This window comes from Pleurodeles waltl, chromosome 3_1 (genome assembly GCF_031143425.1).
Source record: "Pleurodeles waltl isolate 20211129_DDA chromosome 3_1, aPleWal1.hap1.20221129, whole genome shotgun sequence".
In the NCBI taxonomy this organism is placed as follows: Eukaryota; Metazoa; Chordata; class Amphibia; order Caudata; family Salamandridae; genus Pleurodeles; species Pleurodeles waltl.
The window spans coordinates 274,538,967-274,563,211 of NC_090440.1; the positions used below are offsets into that span (position 1 = coordinate 274,538,967).

At 43.3% G+C, this 24,245-nt stretch overlaps 1 protein-coding gene across 8 annotated transcripts in view; it reads left to right on the forward strand.

Moving 5' to 3' along the window:
* TJP1 (tight junction protein 1) overlaps positions 1–24,245 on the forward strand; it is a 478,449-nt gene that overhangs the window by 196,877 nt on the left and 257,327 nt on the right. For all 8 annotated transcript variants that reach the window (XM_069222373.1, XM_069222377.1, XM_069222378.1 and 5 more), the window contains exons 7-9: positions 1,251–1,419; positions 1,736–1,880; positions 15,274–15,407. In XM_069222373.1, coding sequence (XP_069078474.1) covers positions 1,251–1,419; positions 1,736–1,880; positions 15,274–15,407 — 448 coding nt within the window. The remainder of the gene's footprint in view (positions 1–1,250; positions 1,420–1,735; positions 1,881–15,273; positions 15,408–24,245) is intronic.

Genomic DNA, 24,245 nt, shown 5'->3' on the forward strand with positions numbered 1-24,245 from the left:
CTTAGGTATGTCGGATTGTATAGTTAATTGCCATCTGTGGTAAATCCAAGAGATGACTGACCAATGAGGTGGAGGTTCCTAACAGGGAGAACATGTAGCCAGGACTGTATTGGGGCAGGGGAATCTCTTGAATGTAAGAGTGGGAACTCTGTGTTAGGTAAGTCTAATTAAGAGAGAACTTAGTCACCCAGTCTGTATTACCTACAAAGACTTTTGTGATGGGTTGGAGATTTTCAAGTAACGTTGGTTATCATCTGCATACTGATGAATTTATATTCCTTTCTTTGACTATATTCCGAGGTTCCATGTACAATTTGAATAGGTAGTGGGGATAATGTAGACGCCAAACGCACTCCACATTTTAGGGGCAAAGTTGATGATCAAAATGTTTTCATCTGCACATATTGAGATATTAAAGAATGAGGAGACCTATTTCCATACTCAAACATCTATTCAATTTCTTGTGCATAGACTGAAAGTCTACAAGAGAATGGGATATGTATGAAAATACTTTCTTTCTGACATAGCCCTCAAACATCTCATAGTTTGAAACTTTTTTTTTTTTATTAACCAGGCACTTTTAAGGAATAAAGGTTAATACTTTCTTTAGAATAACTGTGTAATAAGACATTTAGGGCCTGATTACAACTTTGGTGGAGGGGGTTAATCCGTCTCAAATGTGACAGATATCCTGCCCACGATATTACGAGTTCCATAGGATATAATGGACTCCTAATACGGCGGGCGGTATATCCGTCACATTTGGGATGGATTAACCCCCTCCGCCAAAGTTGTAATCAGGCCCTTAGTTTTAAATTACAAGACGTTTGAGGGCGGCAAATACACTTCTCTTTTGTTCCTATTTTCTTATACATTTCAAGTTTAAATCAGTACAAAAGAATGTGAATAGGCCAGGTGCTGAAAAAAATGGTTTCCTCCTCCTTCAGCATCTCAGTTCATTTAAATAGAATCAATTAAAATACTTTAATTCACGTTCAATGGGTGGATATATGTCATTCTTAACTTCTGTTTTGCTTCTATTTTGTTGTGTTGTTTTTTTGAGATATTTTTTAGATATTCCTGGGTTTGATGTTAATTTTAGGAAATATAATAAATATCTCAGTCCAAGAAGAAAGACACGGTGGTGGCAGTTTTATTGCAAAACGAATAATGTGTGCATCAAAAATACATTTACTCCAAGTGAATCTAAGAACTTTTCCTTTTAAAAAAATCTACTTTGTGTTTTTCAGATAAACGGCACAGTGACAGAAAATATGTCGTTATCAGATGCAAAGACTTTAATAGAAAGGTCTAAAGGCAAGCTAAAAATGGTGGTGCAAAGAGATGAGCGAGGAACTCTGCTTAATGTTCCCGATCTTGATGACAGTATTCATTCAGCAAATGTTTCTGAAAGAGATGGTACGTTAAGGACCTTGTGTCGATGGTAAAACACTTATAATAGATAAACTGAAGGTCTATTGAGACAAGCCCTCAGACCTATATATATATATATATATATATATATATATGTATATATATATATATATAAAATATTTTGACAGTATCATAGCTTCCGAGTTTTGAAAAGTATTTCTGATGAATAGCATGCAATGGAGGCATCCATGCTTGAGCTTTACTTGAAATGCATGTTTTAAAGGAAGCGTATTTACCGTTGTGGGGTGATCATACACCATCCTATTGCCATTTCATTGAAAAATCAACTTTTATTTAACAGACATTTCAGAAATTCAGTCGCTGGCATCCGATCATTCCAACCGATCACATGACCGGCCCCGCCGCAGTCGTTCACGATCTCCTGACCAGAGATCAGAGCCGTCAGACCATTCCAGACATTCTTCACAGCAGCCCAGCAGTGGCAGGTGATTTCATCAGGCTTCTCTTTTCTGATATAAAATTAACCGCGAAACGTATGCAGCCACCTTTAATGACATTGACTTAACTTGTAAAAAATATTCAACCTTTTTTATTCTTCAGCTTCCTTTTTGTTGTTTTGAGTCCATTTAAAGAGTGAATGAAAGTTTTTCCCCCATTGTGTCGAAAGGGATGCAACAGTTTACCCGGCTTAGAGTAAACAGCTCGTTAAAGGCAAGGATTTGCAAATTTTGTTTCATGTTTCTATGTTTGTCTGGTTCAAGGTAAATTAAATTCTGTGACAGCTAATATACTTCAATACAGTCAAAGACAGTAAATAGTGCAACACCGGAGCTTCTGAAAGCAAAGTTTATAAGTAAAGTTCACAAGCAGAAACTCTGTGGTTAAACATCAAAATGAGACCTCCTCATGGGGTTACGACATATAATTTTAGGAAGCAAATTGTTTGATCAACTAATGCGGATGGGTAGGATTTTCACTGTTATGACTGTAACGAGAATTACATTCATGTGTGCTTTTAATGTGTTCATAACATGTTTTTATTTCTCAGTGCAATAATAATTAAAGCAAGATACAGCTCAGAAGGCTAGGATCTACTTCACTACAATTAGAGCTCTATTTGGCACTGTAAAAAAGTTAAGAAATTTAGGAACTGCCTTGAAATCTAACCCGCATGTATGATATCGTCACACTAACATTGTTATTTCAAGACTTCTGTTGCTGCTTTTTGTGACTCTTCTCCCTTTTCTCTCAGTCATTTATTGTTTTTAATTTAGTTTTATTTCATGTCAAAAAAGCAAACTGATGCATGGATACATATTCACTGCAGTGGATAAAACACTCATGTCGTTGACATTTGTATAATCTTGCCTGCTTTTGCATGATAAAGAGCCCCTCTTTCTCTTATCCCTTAGTATGGATGACGTGATAAAAAAATTGTAAAGATGATACTTCCAAATGTCAATAAACCATATCTATGTAATAAGTGTTAAGCACATTTCCTCCTTATCGCCACCTACCACTCCTCCACCATTCAGTGTTCAAGCAGTATGTAGTCTCACCTGTAGCCCCGAATTCCAAACATATTTCACAGATTCTGTTGTTTTTTCAGCTGTGTCTGTAGCTATGTGCGTTGGTGAGTCACTTATGTTTGTAATGTCTAAGTAGGCCATATATTTCTGACTTTTCATTGCATGAAACCAATTTGTGAAGCCAGTCTTCTTTTGTGGGTGTAGTGGTTCTACCTAAGGGCATGGCGGTTCTGTATTTTGGCAGTAAGAGTGCCATTGACACAAATCATCTATGACCGCTAGGGATCAACTTCTCATAGACCAGTAGAAAAGTCAATGTTGCAGCTCCATTCGGCTTCCCGTTATGTCTGAAATTGTGTGTAGAGTCTCATTCCAGTAGTCAGAGATTGGCAGGCAGGACCAAGCAGGGTGCAGAAAGCCTGTGGGCCTCTCCCCACAGAAGGCAGGTGTAGGATCTGGAGCGATCTAGTTTGTGTTGATTCTCTGGATTGAAATGCACTCTGTCTAAAAAAAATTAAATCAGTAACTTATATTTATGGTTTAGGGATACCCTTCTAGTCTGTGTGCACCAGTAGTTCCACTTCTTCTCAGTTAGTCCTCCATCAGTCTCGGACTCCTAGGCCTGTCTGCGGTACATGTGGCCCACCATCCTTGACATGAAAATTAGGGTGTAAAGCTTAGATATCCAGCCAGTGGAATCTGTGGACTTGATCATTTGAGCCATCCGATCCAATCTGGGTGGCTCCTCTGAAAACCCTGGCAGTTTTTCCTGCACTTTGCAGGGGTGTGGAATTCTTATAGCTCAACGCCCAGGACATATTGATTAGCGTCAAGGACAACACGCTTTCATGTTTGAAACCCAACCCCCCTGCAGCACAAACTCTTTGGCTGTCAATTTACAGTACCACATTATGGATCAGGGACCCTTCTGCACTATCTGCAGCTTAGGTAATATTTGTGTCCAGTTGTATGATGGAACCACGCATGCCGGAACAACTCATGCCGTATCAACGCGGTCGGAATCACAACTGCGTTGTTTCCACACATGCCTCTACCATGCATGCCTTTACAAAAATTTTTCGTTGTAAAAGCATGCCTAGTAAATGCATGTGTGGAAACCACATGCAAAACGGCATGGGTGGTTAGATCATTTCCCCCCCCCCACCCCTGTCCTGAGGCCCAAAACTACCCCCAACACCTAAACTAACCGGACACCGCCCCACCCGCCCCAAGTCCTAAAAAGAACTATCCCAGCCTCCCACCCCTATAAACTATAAGTACCCTGACCCCACTACCGACCCTAAACCTAAAAAAAAAAAATACCCTGCCCCCCCACTCCTGCCCCATAAAATTAAACTACCACGACACCCCCACCCGCCCTGAGCCCTAAAAAAAAAATACTATCCCAAACCCCCACCCCTAAAAAGTAAACTACCCCAACACCCACTACCCGCCCTGAACCCTAAAACCTTCCCCTAATAAGTAAACTACCCTGACCCCCACCCACCCTAAGCCCTAAAAAAAAAAAAAATACCTATACCGACCCCTCTAACCCAACCCCTAAAAACTAAATTAGCCTGGCCCACCCACCCTGAGCCGTAAAAAAAAAGAAACACCCCTGCTCCTAAAAACTAAAGTACCTCAGCACCCCCCACCCACCCTAAGCCCTAAATCCATCCCCACTGCTAAAATCTACCCACCAACCCTGCCCCAACCCCACTTACCTCACTGCGTCCTCTCCCGATCCTTCCTCCTCTTATTTCTCCCCCCCTCCTTCCCTTCCTTAAACCTTACCCCACCCCTTTGAAAATAAACTACCCTGCCCCCACCCTATAACAAAATACCCGAACCCCCACTCCCACCCCTAAAAAAAACAAAAAAATAAAACCTAGCCCCACCCGACCCATTGAAAAACCCCAGAAAACTAGCCCGCCACCCAGAAATGGAACCCCTTAATCCACCACTACCCCTGCCCCAGCCCCTCTTATCTCACCGCTTCCACCCCCTAAAAAAAATCTTCAAACCCCCACCTCAGAACCTTAAAAAAAAAAATTATCCCACCCCACAACTTCCCCACCAATCCCTCCCCAGACCCTTAATTTTTTTTTTTTTAAAAGCCCACCACCCAATCCCTTAATCCCCCCCTCCACCCATGCCCCAGCCCCACTTACCTCACTGTGTCCTCTCCCGAACAAAGCATGTTTTTTTCTGTGCCTTAACCATGCATATGCGTAGTTTAGCACATGCGTGGTTAAGGCACAGAAAAGCCTGGTTACGCTTGCATGGTAAATGGCTGCATTGTTTACAACTCGTGATTTTAGGACGTTTCCCTTTGTGCCCATTGTGAGCGCTCTAAGGAAATGTAAGCTCCGACTGTACTACTGACAAAATGTGTGCACACGTTGGCAAAGTTTACTAATATGAGACTATGTATAATGCACCCAGAATGTTTTCTGATAAGATGAAAATATTTGCAGATGCTTCAAAGCAAAATTGCTGAGCTTTCAAAATAAAAAGTTCACCAAAAAAATGGAAACTATTTTCCTAAACAAACACCTGTAAAATGTTAGATAGCATTTCTAGTAAATTGTGTTGGTGCATGCTAGTATTTCCAAAAAATATTCATAATGGAAAATCAATGTAACCAGTTTTAACATGAAAGTAAACAAGTATTGATAAAGCCAATAAGTCTGATATCGTGGTCAACCTTTTTGGTGTTGTCCATGCGTGTCTTGATTTTGATATGTTTTTCGTAAAATCTTATTGCTGCTTTGTGTTACTGTGTCCTGGTAAGGCATTCAATGGGTGGAGGGTGGGTGTTCCCATGCATTCAACAATGAATTTTGGTGCATTCACATTTACCATTACTGGTATGCTTGTGAATGCGTCAAAATCCTACGCCTCCCCAGGTGAGGCATAACTAGGAGAAGCATCTTTATTTCCCCTCGTTAATTACTCTTTCTATGTGTGTTGGATTCTGCAGCACATAGAAAGAGGAAAATTCCTCTTAGGATTGTTTGTGGTTTTTTTTTTAAGGAAGGTGCCCCTTCCTGCACAACAAGTCCTGCGTACAATGCAGGTATCCTTGCACCGTGGTGCAAGGGTGTCTGTGTTGGTGCTAGGCAGCACATTGTGCACCAGAGCAGGGAAAGGACAGGAATTCACCAATCAATTTCAAATATGGCACATTCCTGTGTTTTCCCTATCACTCAGCGCACAAAAGTGACTTGCTTTGCTGTGCTGTGTGATTTCTTAATAAATATGCTCCTAAGGAAATTGTTAGTGTTCAAACCCTACTATATTATGAGCAGTGGCATAATTGGAGAGGCTATTATCAGAGCTTTTATATAATGAGATTGCTGACATAATTTGTTGCTGCACTACGTGGCAGCAAAGGTTCAAGTGGATTTTTTTTTTTACAGGACAATCTGATTTGTAAAGCAGCCTATCCCTTGGACAAGTTAGATATCTTACTAAATTCCACACCCCTGGACCTTTATTTTGTTGGCAGAAATAAGTAAATATGTCTAATGGGGTAGGATCGTATCTGTTCTTAAAATGCTTATTGAATTGTAGTGAACTTTCCACTGTGGGGTATAGATGCCCCAGTTTTATCAGCCCCACTTTGGATAATGTCTGTATCACAATATGTTTTGTAGTGGCATGAACTACGGAAGCCATCTCTCCGGTGATGCCACCACACGCTGTAATGGCTCTGAGCTACTAAGTAGTTTATTTCTCTGTAGGGCACCTTGAACCGCCCTATTTTGTAGCGGTTTTAACATGTTCCATTGTCTTCATGACTACCAGCCCAGTCAGTTCCCATCATCAGTGACCTGAAAGTCAGGGGGAAAAAATATATATACATATATAGCTTTATATATTTATTATATTTATTAGCAGTAGAGAGTAGTTAAAGTTATGACAGTTTCTATAGAAAAAGCATTTTTTGATTTGCCTTTATCTTTGGCACAGTGTGGTGAATCTTAACAAAATGTTTCAAAGTGCCCTCTAGGGTCATGTTGTGCATGGAAAGTTTTGGGATGATCCGTCAAGCAAGGGTCAAGAATGAGATTGGGGGGGGGGGGGGCTAGTAAAAAAGTGTTTCCCATGTTAATTTCCATATACTCTTAGGCACGCCTGCAACCCGAACCACTGGATGGAACTACACCAAATTTGGCAGAAAGATAGCTTTTGGCCCACAGAAGAATCTTTTTATTTATTTATTTATTTATGGTGTAAATCAGTTTCAGTAATCCTGGAGAAATGAAAGAAAATCCATATTTGTATATATAGGGTTGCAACGAATTTGTAAATACTGCCGTTCTTGGCTGCTGTTAGAAATTAAGTCTCTAGTTGGAAGAGGTATTCCAAGTAGGTACCACAAGCCTAGTCAGGCGAAATCACAACACAATCCAAATTATCCTGTGCTCACCCTCTGGTAGCTTGGCACAGAGCAGGCAGGCTTAACTTGGAAGGCAATGTGTAAAGTATTTGTGCAATAACTCGTACAGTAACACAGTGGAAACACCACAAAAAGTACTCCAGTTTAGGCCAATAGATGATATTTTTTTTATTAAAATATGATCAAAATGACGAAAATCCTAAACGTACAAGTAGAGATGTTACTTTTTAAAGGTTTAAGAGACTCAATCCTTAAGAATCAGTGATCGTATCCTTGTAACACAGTACCTGGGATGCGTCAAAAATAACAATGCACGGGGGCTGCCGTGGAGGAGATGCATTGAAAAATAAGGCGCTGCATCGGATTTTCCGTCGCAGCGCAGACGATGCGTTGTTTCGTTCCACGCTGTCGATTTCCAGGAGTGCAGCCTTGGTTCCCCACTGTGTTGCAGGGATATTTTGACGCCTAGGGACGATGCGTTGAAAATCCTTGACGCGCTGGTGGAAGGAGCAGGCGCTGCATCAGTCTGGTAGAAAGTGCGGTGAATTTTCAGCAATGCAGCAGGTGCTGCTTCGTTTTCTGCAGGTGTTGCATTGATTTTCCGATGCACAGGGATTTTCTTTTTGGTGAAGTCATTGTGGCCCTCAGACTTCAGAACAGGAGGCAAGCCATTGGAGAGCACTTACGGGAAAGACAGAGTCCTTCCAGCAGAGTCAGAGGCCAGCAGGCATCAGAGCAACAAGCAGGGCAGCTTTCCTTAGCAAAGCAGTCCAGATGAGTACTTTGGGGGCCAGGCAGTCCCAGAGTCCAGATGTAGATCCAGAAGTGTCTGATTTGGTGAGCCAGAGACCCAGTATATATACCCAAAAAGACTTTTGAAGGGGGGGTGACTTCAAAGAGTGGTTTTGTAGTGCACAAGTAACCCTTTCAGCCCAGTCCTGTCTGCTAAGGATCCCTGTGGGGGGGGGGGGGGTTTATCAGTCCTTTGTGTGAGGGCAGGCCACTGGCCGTTGAAGAGTAAGAGGGAGCCCCTCCACCCTTCCAGCCCAGGGAGACCCATTCAGTATGCAGATGTGACTGAGTGTCCTGTGTTTATGGCTGTCTGGGTGGAATTCCCAGGGGGAGTGGTCAACCAGCACAGATCATAAGTGGATTGGAGACCGGCTGTAAGGCACTGATGGCAGTAAGTGCAGAGAAATGCCCATAAAGTATATAAGGGCAATTCTAATGCTGGCCTATGAGAGGAGCAGGCCTCACAGTAGTGGAAAACTGTCACAGACACATGATCTGCTAACCTTCAGGAGTCACCTCAAGAAATTGCTGTTCCAGTAGTAGCAGCACCTCCCCCCCCCCCCCTCCCCTCCCTCAATCCTCCCACTTCTGCCCCTCGAGACCCTCACGGGTGAGCATAGCTTTACAAATGCTATGATTGATTGATTGATGGAAAACGAATTTGTGAGTTTTCCCATAACAGGACATGTAAAACACATAAGTACTTGTCCTGCCTTTTTACTTATATAGCACCCTACCCTGTGGGTTACCTAGGGCCTACCTTAGGGGTGATTTATATGTAGAAATGGTGGCGTTTAAGGCTTGAAAAGTGGTTTTAAATACCAAGTCGAAGTGGCAGTGAAAGTGCACACACAGGCCTTGCAATAGCAAGCCTGAGATGTGGTTAAAGGGGCTACTTACGTGGTTGGTACAACCAGTGCTGCAGGCCCACTATTAGCATTTAATTTAGAGGCCCTGGGCCACCTCTAGTGCACTTTACTAGGGTCTTACAAATAAATTAAATATGCCAATTGGGTAGGAACCAATGTTACCATGTTTAGGGAAGAGAACACGTGCCCTTTAGCACTGGTCAGCAGTGGTAAAGTGCGCAGAACCCTAGAACCAGCAGAAACAGAGTCAGAAAAATGGAGGGAGGCAGGCAAAGAGTTGGGCGATGACCACCCTAAGGCTGCCAGGTCTAACAGCTGCCAACACTTCAGCCAGGAAGTGTTGGCAGCCTTTTTTAAACTTGGCTTCAGCTAAAAGAAAAAAAAAAAGGGGGCAGGGTCCGGTTACCCATACCCCCTAGCCGTGGTCCAGGGGTCCACCCCGCCCCCCCCACGAGACCTCATCCGCTGGGCCCGGTCAGTTACTGAAATGTGAGGGGGAGGTCGATTTTACCCACAGGGACCCAGTCCCAAGGGCCTGGCCAAATACTAAAAGGGGAGGGGAGCCGCATTGCCCCCCTCCCTGGGTCTATTATGGCCCCTGAGTACTCCATCCTGTGGGGCCTGGCAAATTAGTAGAAGGAAAGGTAGGCTACGCTGCCCCCGATTTAGGCCCTGGGGATCCCAGGGCCCTGCAACTTCATGCTGGGTGCTCTGGCCCCACCCAGGGCACCCAGTGTGCAATGTTAGGGATTGCGGGGGGAGGAGCCTCAATGTACCTGCGGTCCCTGTCATCTCCCCACCTCCCGCTGGAGCCAACATTGCTGTTGCACGCAGGGAGCAGCAAAAAATGCTGCTCCCTGCGTGCGGGAGCAATTTTTTCATCTGTTTTCCTGTCCGCTTGACAGGAAAACAAATGTAAAGTATGCTCCCAGCGAGCCGGAGTAGTTTACCTGCTCCCGCCCATTAGGAGTGAACTTACTGTTTGCTCTCGCTTGGCGGGAGCTGTCAGCTCCTGCCAAGCCAAAGCAAACTTATTTGTCCTGAGAGTGGGCACCTCAGCACATAGGGAGCTGGTCCTGGGGAGTGGCAGTCCCTAGGGCCATTAATGGCTCCAAGAGTGGGGCTGTTCGGCCCCCCTCCTTTAAAATTGCATGGGCCGGACCCGGGAGCTGGTGGTCCCCAAGGCGGAAAAGGTCCTGGGATTGGGGTCCGCACGGCCCCCCTTTCCTGTGATGAAAGATGGTGGCAGTCCCTGGGGCCATAATCGGTCATGGGGAGGGTGGCAGTGTTTGTACTCCTACATTATAATTATTGCAATGTGCCCCCATAACCTGGTCCATTTGTGCTGAAATATGCGGATCCACTATGATTTTTGTAGCAAAAATGTGGGGGGAATGCTTGTTGGCCCCGGCAGGATGCAAGTGGTCCCACCACTAGGCCTAGGGGGTCAGGGTGTTCCCACACTGTCCCTTCTCCTTTTTTATAAATTTTTTGGGACTCTGCTGAGTTAGTCCTAAAATAGCTGCCAACATTTCCTGGTTAAAATGTTGGGAGCCAATCAGATCGCAGCATGAGATCTGTCGGATCTGCGTATGAGCTGTGCCCTCATTCTTTTTTTTTTTAATACCTCAAAAACTACGGAGTGGATTTACACCAAATCCCAAAAAGGGATCTGTCTGAACCAAGAGTTAACTTTCTGGCAAATTTGGTGTGAATCCCTTCTAGCCGTTCGGGCTGTAGTCGTAACTAAAATCCCTGTGGGAAATTGCATGGGGATAATGAGTTTTGGACCCCCCCCCCCTCTTTTTCCAAGCCCCGCTTGACGACTCATCGCAAAGCTTTCAACACAGCAGCTGAAGTGAGTGGCAAACTAGTTTTGAAAGTTTTCTGAGGATTCGTCAAACGGTGCCAGAGTTACTGGCAAAACAAAAACCACTTGTCCTATGGAAAGTAGGTCCTAACTATAACTTCCTACTGGTGACCATATGTGTGAGTGTTTATATATATCTTTATCTTTATATATTACCGGTCTCCAGGAGATACAGTTAGGACCACGTTTCCATAGAAAAAGCATTTTTTGCCTTGCCTATGTCTTAGGCACCATTTGACGAATCTTCACAATTAAAAAAATATATATATATGTTTGTGACTCTTGCGCATGGAAAGTTTCTTGGTAATCCATCAAGCGGCCGAGAAAAAGGGGGAAGGGCTCAAAAAAATATGCGTTTCCCACGTTCATTCCCATAGGAGCCTTGAACATGCCTACAGCCTGAATCGCTGGACGGAATTACACCAAATTTGGCAGAAACTTAGCTTTCGGGTCGCAGATTACACTTTTTGTTATTTGGTGTAAATCCATTCAGAAGTTTAAGATAAATTAAAGAAAAAACAAATTTGTTTATCTAGGGCAGCGGATCAATTGCAGCGTTTTAGTGATTATCATGTCGAATTTGTGAATGTGTGCGCCAACAGGAATGCTGTGATTAGTGGGCCGCAGTCTGACCAGAAACTTGCAACTGCCATTTTTGGTAACGGGACACTGTCCCCGGGGCTGAAAAATGGTTTAAGGGGTCAGGGTGGAGGTAACCTGACCCCAGCAATGTGTTATAGGGATCTTTGAGGGTAATATTATGACTTTAAAATTATTATTTTTATGATGCGTGATAGTCACAAGTATGTTGCAACGCTCAGCGCACCCCCCCATGTAATGCTGTGACAAATTTGTGAATATCGTCAAAATGTTTAAAAAAACCAAAAACATTCAGACTCATTCATACACTAATTAATTTACTCATAGTAACATTCAGACATTCATGCAGCTACTGACAGAGCCACTCAGACACTTGCACACCCACTAACAGACCAACACACACACTCGCGCACCCACTCAGACCCTTACGCACCCACTTAGAGACCCAGTCAAACACTGACACACCCACTCATACACCCACTCTGACCTTCACACATCCACGCACAGAACCACTCAGACCCTCACCATGCACTGCTAATTACCCCAGATATTACAGCAATCATGACAACTTTTATAACGTCATTAAAAATATTTAGGAAGCATTAGAAGTCAAATTAATGAACAAAAAACTGTGCATAGTGGTGATGCGAGTTAAAGTTATTTTAAGGCACGGGTTATAGTTACATGAAATAACTATAACTGCTGAATTTCTAACGTTTTGTACAAGTAAATTCAGATCCTAACTATAACGTCCCTGTAACCTTCTTTTTTTTTTTTAAGTGAATATATATATATATATATATATATATATATATATATATATATATATATATAATATATGATACCTCTGTCTGGTGCCTCTCCCCATCAGAAATGGGTTCGACATCAAACCGTTTCCTCACTCTGGCTGGTGCCTTAGTATAAAATAATTTATTTGATTTAAAGAACTGGTCTCCAATACCAAACTTAGGCAGTGTAGCCATTATAAAAGACTGCTCAAAGACCTTGACATCTAAAAAAATACAGCCACTTCTTCCAAGTCCAGATGCAGATGACGCAGAATAGCAATTATAGTGCATAAATTATTTGAAGTTGATCTATGTGGTAAAAATCCTGACTGACTCCGGGATATCATGCCTTCCATAAGGAGAAACATTGAATTTGCCATCACCTTTGCTAGGCTATTGTTATCAAGGTTAAGCAATGGTAGTGGTCGGCAAGAGGCACATTTTGTGGGCTCTTTCACAGTTTTTGGTAGTATTGTGAATATCGCCCCATGCAGTGTGGGGAGTAGTTCAGGTGTTTGGTTTGCTACTCTAAAGATTGACCCACAAATTTTATAACGTGTTGCTTTTTGTGTTGTGCCTGGCCTAGCAATAACTTACTTTGGGCACAGTTAAAGGTTGTTTCTCTGCTCTTTTGGCTTTGTTGCAGTAGCTGGATCAGCACTTTTTTATGAAAGTCACTTGTGATTGGTTTTCGGAAGGGTTTGCAGCATATGCTTCTGCCTACAGCCTTCATCATGCCTCCGTGGAACCGCAACCTAGCCTATTCCTAATGTGTACTCCATCTGAACCTGCTGCACAGTGGTCCTTTGGGCTCCTCGCTTTAAAGACAGTTTTCATGACGGACATAATATCAGAAAGGTGTGTGAGTGAACTACAACTCCTCTCTGCCATACGCAACATTCTTTCTGGATACGCTGGTGTTGGGAGCCAGAGCCTCCTTTCTCTCGAAAGTGGTAACTCGTTTTCATGTCAGGCAAAACATCATCCTTTCAGCATTTTTCGCTCCACCTTACTCCTCTAAGGAGGAGAGACTGTGTCGGCTGGATCCTAAAGAGCTCTCAGCTTCTAAGGTGATAGTTCCAGGTAACAGCGGGTTGACGGTCATCTGTTAGTTGGATTCGCTGGAGCAAAAAAGAGTAGAGCTCTTTCAAAACAAATTATTTCTCCTTGAATTGTTCTGTGCATCAAACTCTGCTATGCACTGGCTATAAAGGAGCTCCGAGAATGTTTGTGGGCTCATTTCAGCAGGACCAGGGCTGCTACCACTATGTTGACACATCAAATCTTTCCTATAGACATTTGCCAGGCTGCGACTTGGGTGTTACTCCACATGTAAACACTGTTGTGTGGACAGCCAGGTCTGACGAACTAGGCACTTTGCCCACTTGATCCTGCAGGACTCTTTGCTTTGAGCCTCTTCCAGACCCACCACCTGGGATCTACTGCTTTAATATCTATTGAAAAGAAGAAAAGTTACTTACTTTTAGTATCACTCTTTCTGGTGGAAACTCCATCCAAATGCCAGTTTCTAATTGACTCTCTCGCCTCTATGATCTATGAACTGGACTCTTAGGTCTAAAAAGCTCACATCTAGAGATCTGCTCACTGGTCAGGACCAGTCTGCTGTTGGGTACTGCGTCTGGGGGCACAAACTGCTTAGAAAGCAACTGACGTCAGCGTGTATGGGTGGCATTTGTATGCAATTCTTCGCATCATTTCTGGAGTGAAACGACATTGGCCGGAGCTGCACAATGTCACTTACCAGTGCATAAGGGTTCTCCTTGGAAATGTCTGGATCCATTTGATGCCTGAGAAAGGTTGGAAAGATGAGGAAGCTGTGGTTAGGTAGAGTAGCCACCAGAAAGTGTTAACGAAGGTAATGAACTCAGTCTTCATGACCAGGCAATGGCAAATAGGCACTCTTTAAAAGAAAATTATGTTTTATGGACACGGAAGTGGAAGAGATTTGACCTCTTGAAGTAGGCTTGCGACCCACATTTCTCAATAAATGGTACTTTTGCAAAGATATGTGAAAATGCCTGTAACTTCGAGAAGAATGTTATTGCTTTTGTTGGTATTTGTTAATGCCATTGTTCAGTGGCCCAGTCTGGGATAAGCTTTGGGTTGGTGGTACTGTGCTTGGATCAAGATTACTCAGTGCTTGTTTTTGTCCTTCAACCAACAACTACCTATTTGCTTACGAGGTTTGTGCAGTGTTCGAGTCCGAGCGGCCATTGGCCGCGTTCAGAGGCTTGCAGAGGTACTTGCTTCACATTCATCTCGTAACTGTTGTAGATTTGTCGTCGCCTCGGGCGTGGTGAAAATGCTTAACCAAAGATCTGAAGTACTTACTTCAGGAGCTCATTCTTCTCACGACGTTGACAGTCAGTCGCTTAAGTCAGAGTGCCAATGGTTAAAGTCGAACAACGCCGGGAGTGATGCGACCGTTTTCACACGGACAGGTTCGGTTTAACGTGTTGAAAACATGTAGAACGCGTTTATGACCTATTTTTAATAACGTTAATCTTTGTCACAGTGCAGGTGTAACCCCAGTAACGCCTTGGAAATCAATGTGAGGTTGCTTTTAAAATGTTTTTTTTTTAACATCAGTAGTATTTCTATATTTAGCGTATTCCATATATGTGCTTTTAACCTGCCAATGTTTTGTTTGTACCTGTTTCATGATCAATACATTACATCCATGCTAAATGCAATTTTTTCCCGCAGAGCTGATGTTCACCCTGTTTCAGTTAGTTAGCCAAACTTGTGCTTCTGCCGCCACCTAACGGCACAAATACAGTTGATAGGAGATTTACAGTTTCTAATGATCGAATGACGACCGTAACGAAGTACGTCATTTCTGGACGTTATTTTGTGTGTAAATGTTTATGCATTCCGTTAACAAGTCAGTATGAGTTGAACATTAATGCTCTAGTTAAGAAAAAAGCTGAATCCGTTTGATAATGTTTGGAATACGTAATTAGAGAAAATGAGGCTTATTGTCTTTCCTCTATTCCGTGTTTAGTCACCGAAGTCGAGACGAAGAAAGGATAGCAAAACCTGGAGCTGTCTCTACACCTGTGAAGTCCGCGCAAGATACGTCGCTCTCGAAAACGGTGGAAGAGGCTTTTATTGAAAAACAAACACCACCTCTACCAGGTACATATAGTGAAAAATTAGGTTTGCGCCCCCGCTCTTAGTAACTGAAGGTGGCAGTAAAAAGCATTCGGAAGTGCAATGAAGTAGCCTCTTTCCCCTTGATTGCACTGCTTGCGTCCAGTTTATCTTTAACCTTTAGCTGAAATTCCCAGTTATCTCAAGTTTTCTTGGGACCTGTTTTTCCCCATAATGTTTTAGAGCTTAAGTTGCTTTCCTTACAGGGCCTGAACGTTGATTTCTTTGAACTCAATTAGTGATATGTGTTAAGAATAACCCAAGTCCTTTTCGGTACAGGCCGGTGTCCATTTTTTTTATTTGTTATTTTTTTATTAAATAAACAAAATTTACTATGACCAATTTTTAACACGTATGCCTTACAAGACTTGTATTTTACCCAACTGTATGTTTTTTGCACTTTTAGGGCAGTTTATTGGTGAAACCCCGGTTGTGTTGATATTTCTTTCATGCTGACCGTATCAAGGGAAATACTATTTTCTCGTCTTTTCATTAAATTGCTCAGTTGGTAGTGTTTCTCACACAGGAAAACCAAAAGCAGTAATGTTACTCCTCCATTCTTACAGACTGTCAACGCCAAATATTCCTTCAGTTTCCTAGGACTCATGTTCTGCACAGGAGCGAGTGTTAATGTCACCACACCGTAAAATAAACTATTGATATACTTCCCTCCTCCCTCTCTGGCTGCCAAGGCGATCTTCTGCAAGATGGATTTATTTACTTTATTTTTGCTTGGCATTTTGAAAACGGTGCTATGTCCCTTCTAACTCTCGCAGGAAACTGCCAGTTGGGAAGAAAGGTGGCTATATGGATTAGTTCCCCTGTGCCTCTTGAATGCTGGTATACCTGATATGCATAGGTGTGCTATAGGTTTGGAGTCCCTATATGTTTAGGCAAGATACATTAGACTAAGTTATTGCTGAAATCTGTTTTCGGCTCATTTACCAACAAATCCAGATTCTTACATTTTGTATTCCACATGTTTTCTGTTGGATATTGATATTGACAGACCAGACAATCGTACTGAAACAGTCTGTTTTTTTTTAATCACTTACTACCAATAATAATTATACTTGTTAATGCGCTCTCATAAAGATGTTACACCAAATATTTATTTTAGTTGGTTTTATTTTTAAGTGCAGGGATACCATACACTTAAATGAAAACATTCCAAACCATTCACTTATCTTTCTTGATTTTTCCATAGAATTTCAGAGTATTGTTCCACCACTCCTTGGCATACAGTGCTCATTTGGTATTTAGGCCAACTGTTCGATTTCTCCAAGCACACCTACTCACTACCCTGATTTGGCTACTCCTCTCTGACCTTCCCTCTCCTATTTATTACTATCCAGGGCACCTTTCTTCTCTTCGAATGATAGACATCAGTTCCCTTTCTTCTGATGGCTTTTCTTTTAGGTATTATTTACAATCTCCAGACTCTCATTTTGCACTGCATGAATATATTTCTTGTTGTTTAGCTGAATTTTAACTCTGGATGTAACCTTCTCTTCACGTCAGTTTTTCTGAAACTTAAGTTCTGAAGTTCCCTGATTACTCCCAATCTTCACATACTCTCTCCTCCATCAATCTGTCCTTGTAATCTTGCTGTTATCCTTAATTTATGCATTTTTAAGTGTGACTAGTTCATTTTCTGCACTTGCTTCCAGCCTTTTAATCTATGCTTTGCTCATATTCTGTGTTGCTAAATTTCTTTCTTGACTACACACATTCTCCTTTTCAGTGTCCTACAGAAAGCCACATTTCCGCTTTAGTTCCCTTAACCTGCTTACACGTTCACTTTCAAATTAGTTCCTTTCCGACATTCATCCCATCGTACTCTTTTAACCCCTTCTTTGCCAGGTCTTTTCTCCTCCGGTGTCGAGCCTTTTTTTGGCTATTTTGGGGCAGAATGTGCTTAGGCCCTCATAACATTATGTCCACATATGCTACCCACGCCATATTTGCGTCCTTTTTTTCCTAACGTCCTATGGATTCTAGAGGTACCCAGAGTTTGTGGGTTCCCCTAGAGGAGAAATTACCCATAATACAGCTAAAATATAGTTTAAAAAAGGGAGGTGGGGGAGGAAAGGTCTGCAGAAGAAAGCTTGTGGTTTTCCCCCTGAAAATGGCATCAACAAAGGGTTTGCGTTGCTAAAATCACCATCTTCCCAGCTTTCAGGAACAGCCAGACTTGAATCAGAAAGCCACATTTTTCAAAACAATTTGGGGTTTTCCTGGGACATACCCCATTTTTACAATTTTTTTTTGTGCTTTCAGCCTCCTTCCAGTTAGTGACAGAAATGGGTGTGAAACCAGTGCTGGAGCCCGGACAGCTAAACATTTCTGAAAAGAAGACAAAATTCAGAATTCAGCATGGGGCCATTTGTGTAGATCCTTCAAGGTTTTCCTACAGAAAGTAACAGCTAAAATAAAAAATAAAAAATTGAATTGGAGGTGGAAAAAAGAATCATTTCTGTCCACGTTTTCTTCTATAACTTTTTCCAGCTATGGCAGATTTTTGAAAGTAATATACTGTTACGTCTGCTGGACTCTTCTGGTTGTGGGATATAAAGGGCTTGTAGGTTCATCAAGAACCCTAGGTTCCCAGAGCCAATAAAGGAGCTATACCTCGCAATGGGTTTTCATTGTTTACCGGGTATACAGCAATTCATTTGGTGAAATATAAAGAGTGAAAAATAGGTATCTAGAAAACCTTTGTATTTCCAAAATGGGCACAAAATAAGGTGTTGAGAATCAGTGGTTATTTGCACATCTCTGAATTCTGGGGTCCCCATACTAGCATTTGAATTACACGGCATTCCTCATTTGGTGGGGGAGTGCGGGGAAGTGGATGGGGGGCAGAAAAGGCCTAGTAAAAAAATGCCCCCCAGGGGAGCAACCTTTGTCCAAGGGGTTGCTCCCCCTTTATTGTTATTGAGGAAAAAAAACCTCCCTGGTTTCTTGTAGACATTTGTGCAGCCCGATCGTTTTACGATCGGGCTGCAGAAATGCTCAGAAAGACATGAAAGGAACGGAAAAGCCTTTCCTTTCTTTTCATGTCTCTCTGCCCGCCCCTATCCCTTGATCGGAAGAGAAATGCTTGCATTTCTGTTACCGATCGTGCTGGAAGCTGAGCTTCCACTGCGATGGGGGCGACCTCTGATGAGGTCAGCGTGCAATTGTGCACTGATGTCATCAGACGTCACCTGGGAGGGGTGGATGTTTGGGTGGAAGGGGAAGCGATTCCCCTTCCATCCCTGTCCAGGGGAGGGGGTTGGGAGGGCCTCAAGGGGAGCGCTAGCGCTTCCCTCGAGGGCCGGGGGCACGACGTAGCAGTTACGTCATCGGCACCCGGGGGATACTGCCGAGGACGTAACCATTACGTCCTGGGCACCAAAGCGGTTAATCATTAATTGATATGCTTAATAAGACATTTGCAGTACAAGACACTTGTTTGTTCTCTGGAAAGCACTCTATTAGAAGCTGGCTCTCCCATAGTTACCTACCCATGTTCCATTATTCATTGTGAGTACCCCACCTTAGACGTGCCTAATCCTGTGTGAACTGATATCAAAAGCCTTTCAAAAGGAAACTTGATCAACCTGACAACTTCCACTACACATACATAAAACCAGTCTTGCACAGTTCTCAATATCCGATCAGCAGTGAGAAGGTGTAGACTGCTCCACTTAATCTTTTATCATAGTCCCTGTCGGATCACAGGAGCATGCCTTGCCACATAATGCAACCCTACCTCAGTTGTTTCATTGTCAAAAAGCTGACCCATCCTGTCTGCACACATTTTTTTCCTGTAGTTCAACAAATGTGTCTGCCCAAATCACCCCACAAATCCTGGGCGTACAGATTAAGTGTAATAATTATGGAAAGCTGTGGGAAGTATTTTATTAGTGGTGGTTACTTTCCGGTACACAACAAGATTGTATATGCAAACATATTTTGTACATTGTTGACTACATTGGGCATTAGTATAATACATGCTATATGTTTGTCTGTAGGAATGTGGCCTTATCTTTCTTTGGTTCGGAGTGTGCCATAAGTGTATAGAGCCGAAACGAGTTGACCTTTATAATTGGGGAGGAGTCTTAGTGTAGTTAGTGAACTCTGAGCTGATTCATTTAGACAGCAAGGAGGAAATAATGTACAGAGGGATCTTCACCTAACTCCTTGCTACTTGTGGATTTCCTCCAGCTGGATTATGGATTGAATAATTTTCTAATAACCTATGCATTAAAAGATGGGCAACAAGAAGCAAGGGAGAGAATTAGTTTTGTAATTTTTTTGGTGATGTTTAAAGTAAGTGTGTGTGTGTGTGTGTGTATTTATATCAACATACACACACACACGTGTTTTGTTTGTCAATGATACAGAGACAATAAGCTCTAAGAAGAGAAAAATGTAATATGTACTGGTGTATTGGACGTTGTGAGTAACTGATTGACATATTGGCTAGACTGATATATTCAGACAGGCAGTGATAGTTGATTATTTAATTTTTAGGCAAAATTATAGTTTTCAGTCTATCCACATAGCTTTCAATGTTTATTACACTGCACTTTTTTTTTAAAGAGCAGAGGCTTGACAGTCATTCCAAAATCGCGGCTCACCAAACATTCACAGCAACCCGGTCTACCTTTCATAGAATGTCTCACCCCAAAATTACTTGCACAAAGTGTTTAGTTTGCTGGATGAGAACTGTTGGCTTTACATGATTTCTATATTTTGCCATCTGGTAGTAAAGGGAGAAAGTATAAAACATTTTATCATCAGAAAGTATAATTTTTGTTGTCTACCGTGAGGTGATGTGCCCGAAACTAGATCTGTCATGATATAGACCTGTTGGAAACGTTTTAATTTGGAGTGGGGTTTAGGCTCCAAGAACATAACTATTCCTTACATTTTAATTTAGTATCACTTGAGACAAAAACGTTTTCAAAATAGCCCACATTGAAGTTTGGTCAGTGACATATAACTTAGTCAAGCCACATTCTCCTGTGCTTCTCCCATGTATCACCTGTCAGGCTACCAGGGGCCGTATTACAAATGGTGCACTTTCAAGTGAAATCTGGAGCGGCTTTGAAGTAGCTGCTGCGTGTTTCACTGTGCAGGTGGCAACCTTCTGTAATACCAAAGTGCCCCGGGGGCCACGCAAAGTGGACACAAATGTCTGTTGCACACTGTGTGTAATATGGCCCCTATTCCTCCTAGAATGAAACGGCAAGCGATATTGGCCCTGTTTGCACTACTCCTGCTGTAGATTGCTCTATTTGGAGCAATGATGGCGGGTCTCAGTGTATACTGTACAGTTTAGCAGAGATTTAAGTCATGGTGTCTGAACAACCCAGAATTGTCTTCGCTGCACCCTCCGCTGCATGTCCTTGTCCAAGTTGTTCCGTCGCACAATAAATCTATCCATATCGGATTGCAACCTACCATGACCCCTTCGTTTGTCTGACTTTGTGTTCGCTGTCCTTAGCTACTATGCCTTCATTTTGCTTGTGTGTGACATTTCCATGCTTGCACTGTTTATATGTACACCAGTTCAGTTAGTTCAGTGGTCCCCAACCTTTTGACTTCTCTGGACCCCCACTTTATCATTGCTGGAATCTGGGGACCCCCACTGTGAATCATTATTGGGATTCTTCCAAAATACACACACTCACACACTCTCTCTTGCACTCTAATATACACTCACACACTCATTAGTGGAAGCCAGGGACATAGTCATAAACATTGTTTATGATTTCAACCGCAAAATGATACTCATGAAATAGAGAAACAAGCATTCCATCAAATACATATACAAATAACACATTTTATTTAAGTTGCAAACAAATAAAATATATTTTTTTATTATTTATTTTATTAGAAAAGTTGAATTGTTCAATTGAAGCCACCCATCGTCCATACTGTATTCTTTCTGATGCACCTGCAGTGCAACTGCTCCCACGAAACAATATGAAGATACTCATTTAATTTTTGGCCTCCAATTTCAAATTCCTTGCAATTTACAGTACAATTTAACATCTTCAGTTGTACATGTAGTCAGTTTATTTATGGGCACCTTATTAGTCTGTTAATAATATATATTTCTAAGCAGCCGCGGACCCCTGGGGTCAATGTACCACAGGTTGGGAACCACAGAGGTAGTTACTTGTGAATTTTTTTTATCATGAGTCATGCACAGAACAAAACAGTTATTATGCACATATGAGCCTTTTGTGCAAAAGAGTGGCCTGGAAGGCACTTTAATAGAGCTGTGACTCTCATGAAGTTCTTATGTAGGGTATAACATTGAAAATGCTCAAATATAGCAGAATATCACACCAGCCAGCGCTGTTGGTCTATAAACCTTATGACAGTGTGATTATAGGTGATGTCTTGGGGATATCAGATCTACTGGGCTGAGCAATCCTGTTTCCATGGACCATAAGCAGCGTGTGAATTATATAATAGTGAGCGATTGTTGTCAGTGTTACAGGTTCCAATGTTTTCTCCCCAGATCATCTCTGGCTCAGTGCCAGAGTTTCACAAATGGGAAAGGCACCTTAGAGAAGCATGGCATGACACATTATTTACTATATGTGAGAGAGACATTTAGTTGCAGATTCCTTACCTTATAATTTCCCCCAGGCATCAGTATGGATCTGGAGATTTTTCTCGAGCAGTTCCCCTGCGTGCCATTAGGTGGTGTTGATCAGTTTTGCATCCATTGTCGACGTCATCCACGCCAGCCATGAAATCACCGTTCCTATATAGACACCACACTGGTGCCCTGACTTCAGTTCCTTTCTTTCTGTGCCAGCCAGCACTGATCTGAGGAAGAGCGAACTCGCAGTCACTTTTTGACTGGTATTTTTTCGAATTTTTGTTGAAGATTTTTGAGTGTCTTCACTCCTGCTATGCCGAGGATGTCTTTGAGTAATACCAGGTTCAAGCTCTGCGGGTCCCGCCATCCGGCAGTGTCTGTGACCTATCTGCACCTTGTGTGCTTGTGGCCTCTGGAGTGCAACCACGACCCAGAGTCGTACTCCGAGTGCCGGTCAATGAATCCGAAGGGTTTGAGGGAGCGGTCCCTAAAGCTCCTTGCAGCTTGTATTCGGCTCCATGTAGATCTCAATCTCGTTCGAGTGGAAGGTCCCAGGATCAGATCCCGAGCCCTTCCTCTTCATCGTCCCATTTCAAGCCCTCGGGATGCTCGGTAAGTCAAGGGACAAGAAGTCGAAGAAGAACAATCGTTCTTCAACCTCACCCTAACCATTGGCCAACAAGACGAGGGAAAGGAAGTGTCGTCGCACTTAGGCTGTCCTCTGAGCCTGCATCTGGGTTAGCTCAATGCTTTCCCGAGTTCCCAGGAGCGGAAGTGACCCTTCCCAATTCAGAGAGTTTTTAGGCCATGTGCCTCCTGTTTGGGCAGTCTGACCCTGGTGGAGTGCCTTTAGGCCCTGTGGGGGTCAGATGAGGTGCCCTCTGGTTTTGCACCAGCTTCTTCGTGTCCTGGGGGCACCCCTGGATATGTTAAGTTGATCCGAACCGGCGTCAGTCATACCAGCTTGACCTTCTCCCAACGCCACTTCTGATGCCGCCCGTGCCCATGTGTGATGTCGACCCCATTCTCACTGGTGACTTCGGCAGGGTTCTTGCTCCCTAGGTCTTAACCTGACCCTTATTCTCTTGGGTTGGACTATGGTGAGGAATGGGAGGGTTTGCTGCTCTCTCTAGAATACCAGCTCCAAGATACTATGGACTGGCAGATGGACCTGGGTGAAGCTAGTGGTCTGGATTCTTCCCCAGACACTGGTATGCTTTCTCTCCCTACCGTGGCTAAGGAAGGAGGAGTGACCTACTCAGTGGTGGAGGTACTTGAGTCTGGGGCTTCCTCCCCTGAACGCCTTTTGCCCTTCAATGAAGTCCTTAACGATGTCCTGTTGGGTACCTGGTCCAAACCGAGCACAGGGGTGCCTGTGAACAGGAATATTGCCCACTGCTATTGCCCTGCACTGGGTGACCCATGTTTCCTGATGCAACACACCACTACCCTGAGAACTTGGCTATCCAAGTCTCCACCTCCCAGGGCGCGTTCCCTTCTGCTTCCTCAGATAGGGAATCCAAGAGGCTGGACCAACTTGGGAAGAAGATGTTTTCTTCCCCCAGCCTGGCTTTGTGGTTTGTGCAGAGCATTCCTTTTAGGCCGTTATACCCATACTCTGTGGAATACGGTTGCACAAGTGCGCAACAGGTCCCAGAGGAGGCCTGGGCTGTACTTTCTCAAGCTGTTGCTGATGGGAGGTAAGCAGGAAAAATTAATGATCAGATGTGGCCTGGACACAACAGACTCTCTGGGCAGGGTGATTGTATCAAAGGTGGCCTAAGGCACCACACCTGGTTGAGAACGTCTGCCCAATCTACCCTTATGGACATGCCCTTTAATGGGAACCCGTCTCTTCAGAGACAAAGCAGACTCTGCGCTTCAAGGATTCTCGTGGTATGGCCAGGTCCTTGGGCCTCGCAGCTGCCCCTTGCCTCCCTCAGTCTGCATTTTGGCCCTTTTGTGGCTATGAAAGGGGAGCCTCCAGCCACTGTGCCATGCATGCTGCCCAGCCTATGCTTAGCCAGGGATGTGAAATCCACAGTCCTTGTGGATCAGGAATCCAGCGATCTGGCCAGTCGGTCCTCCCCCCCCCCCCCCCCCCCACTCTCCCTCTCCCCACACTCACACACATACACATCTGCCGCCAAACCTTCCTAGTCTGACAATTCCCCTCCAGAGACCAGTTGGAGGCAGGATTTGCCATCACCTGC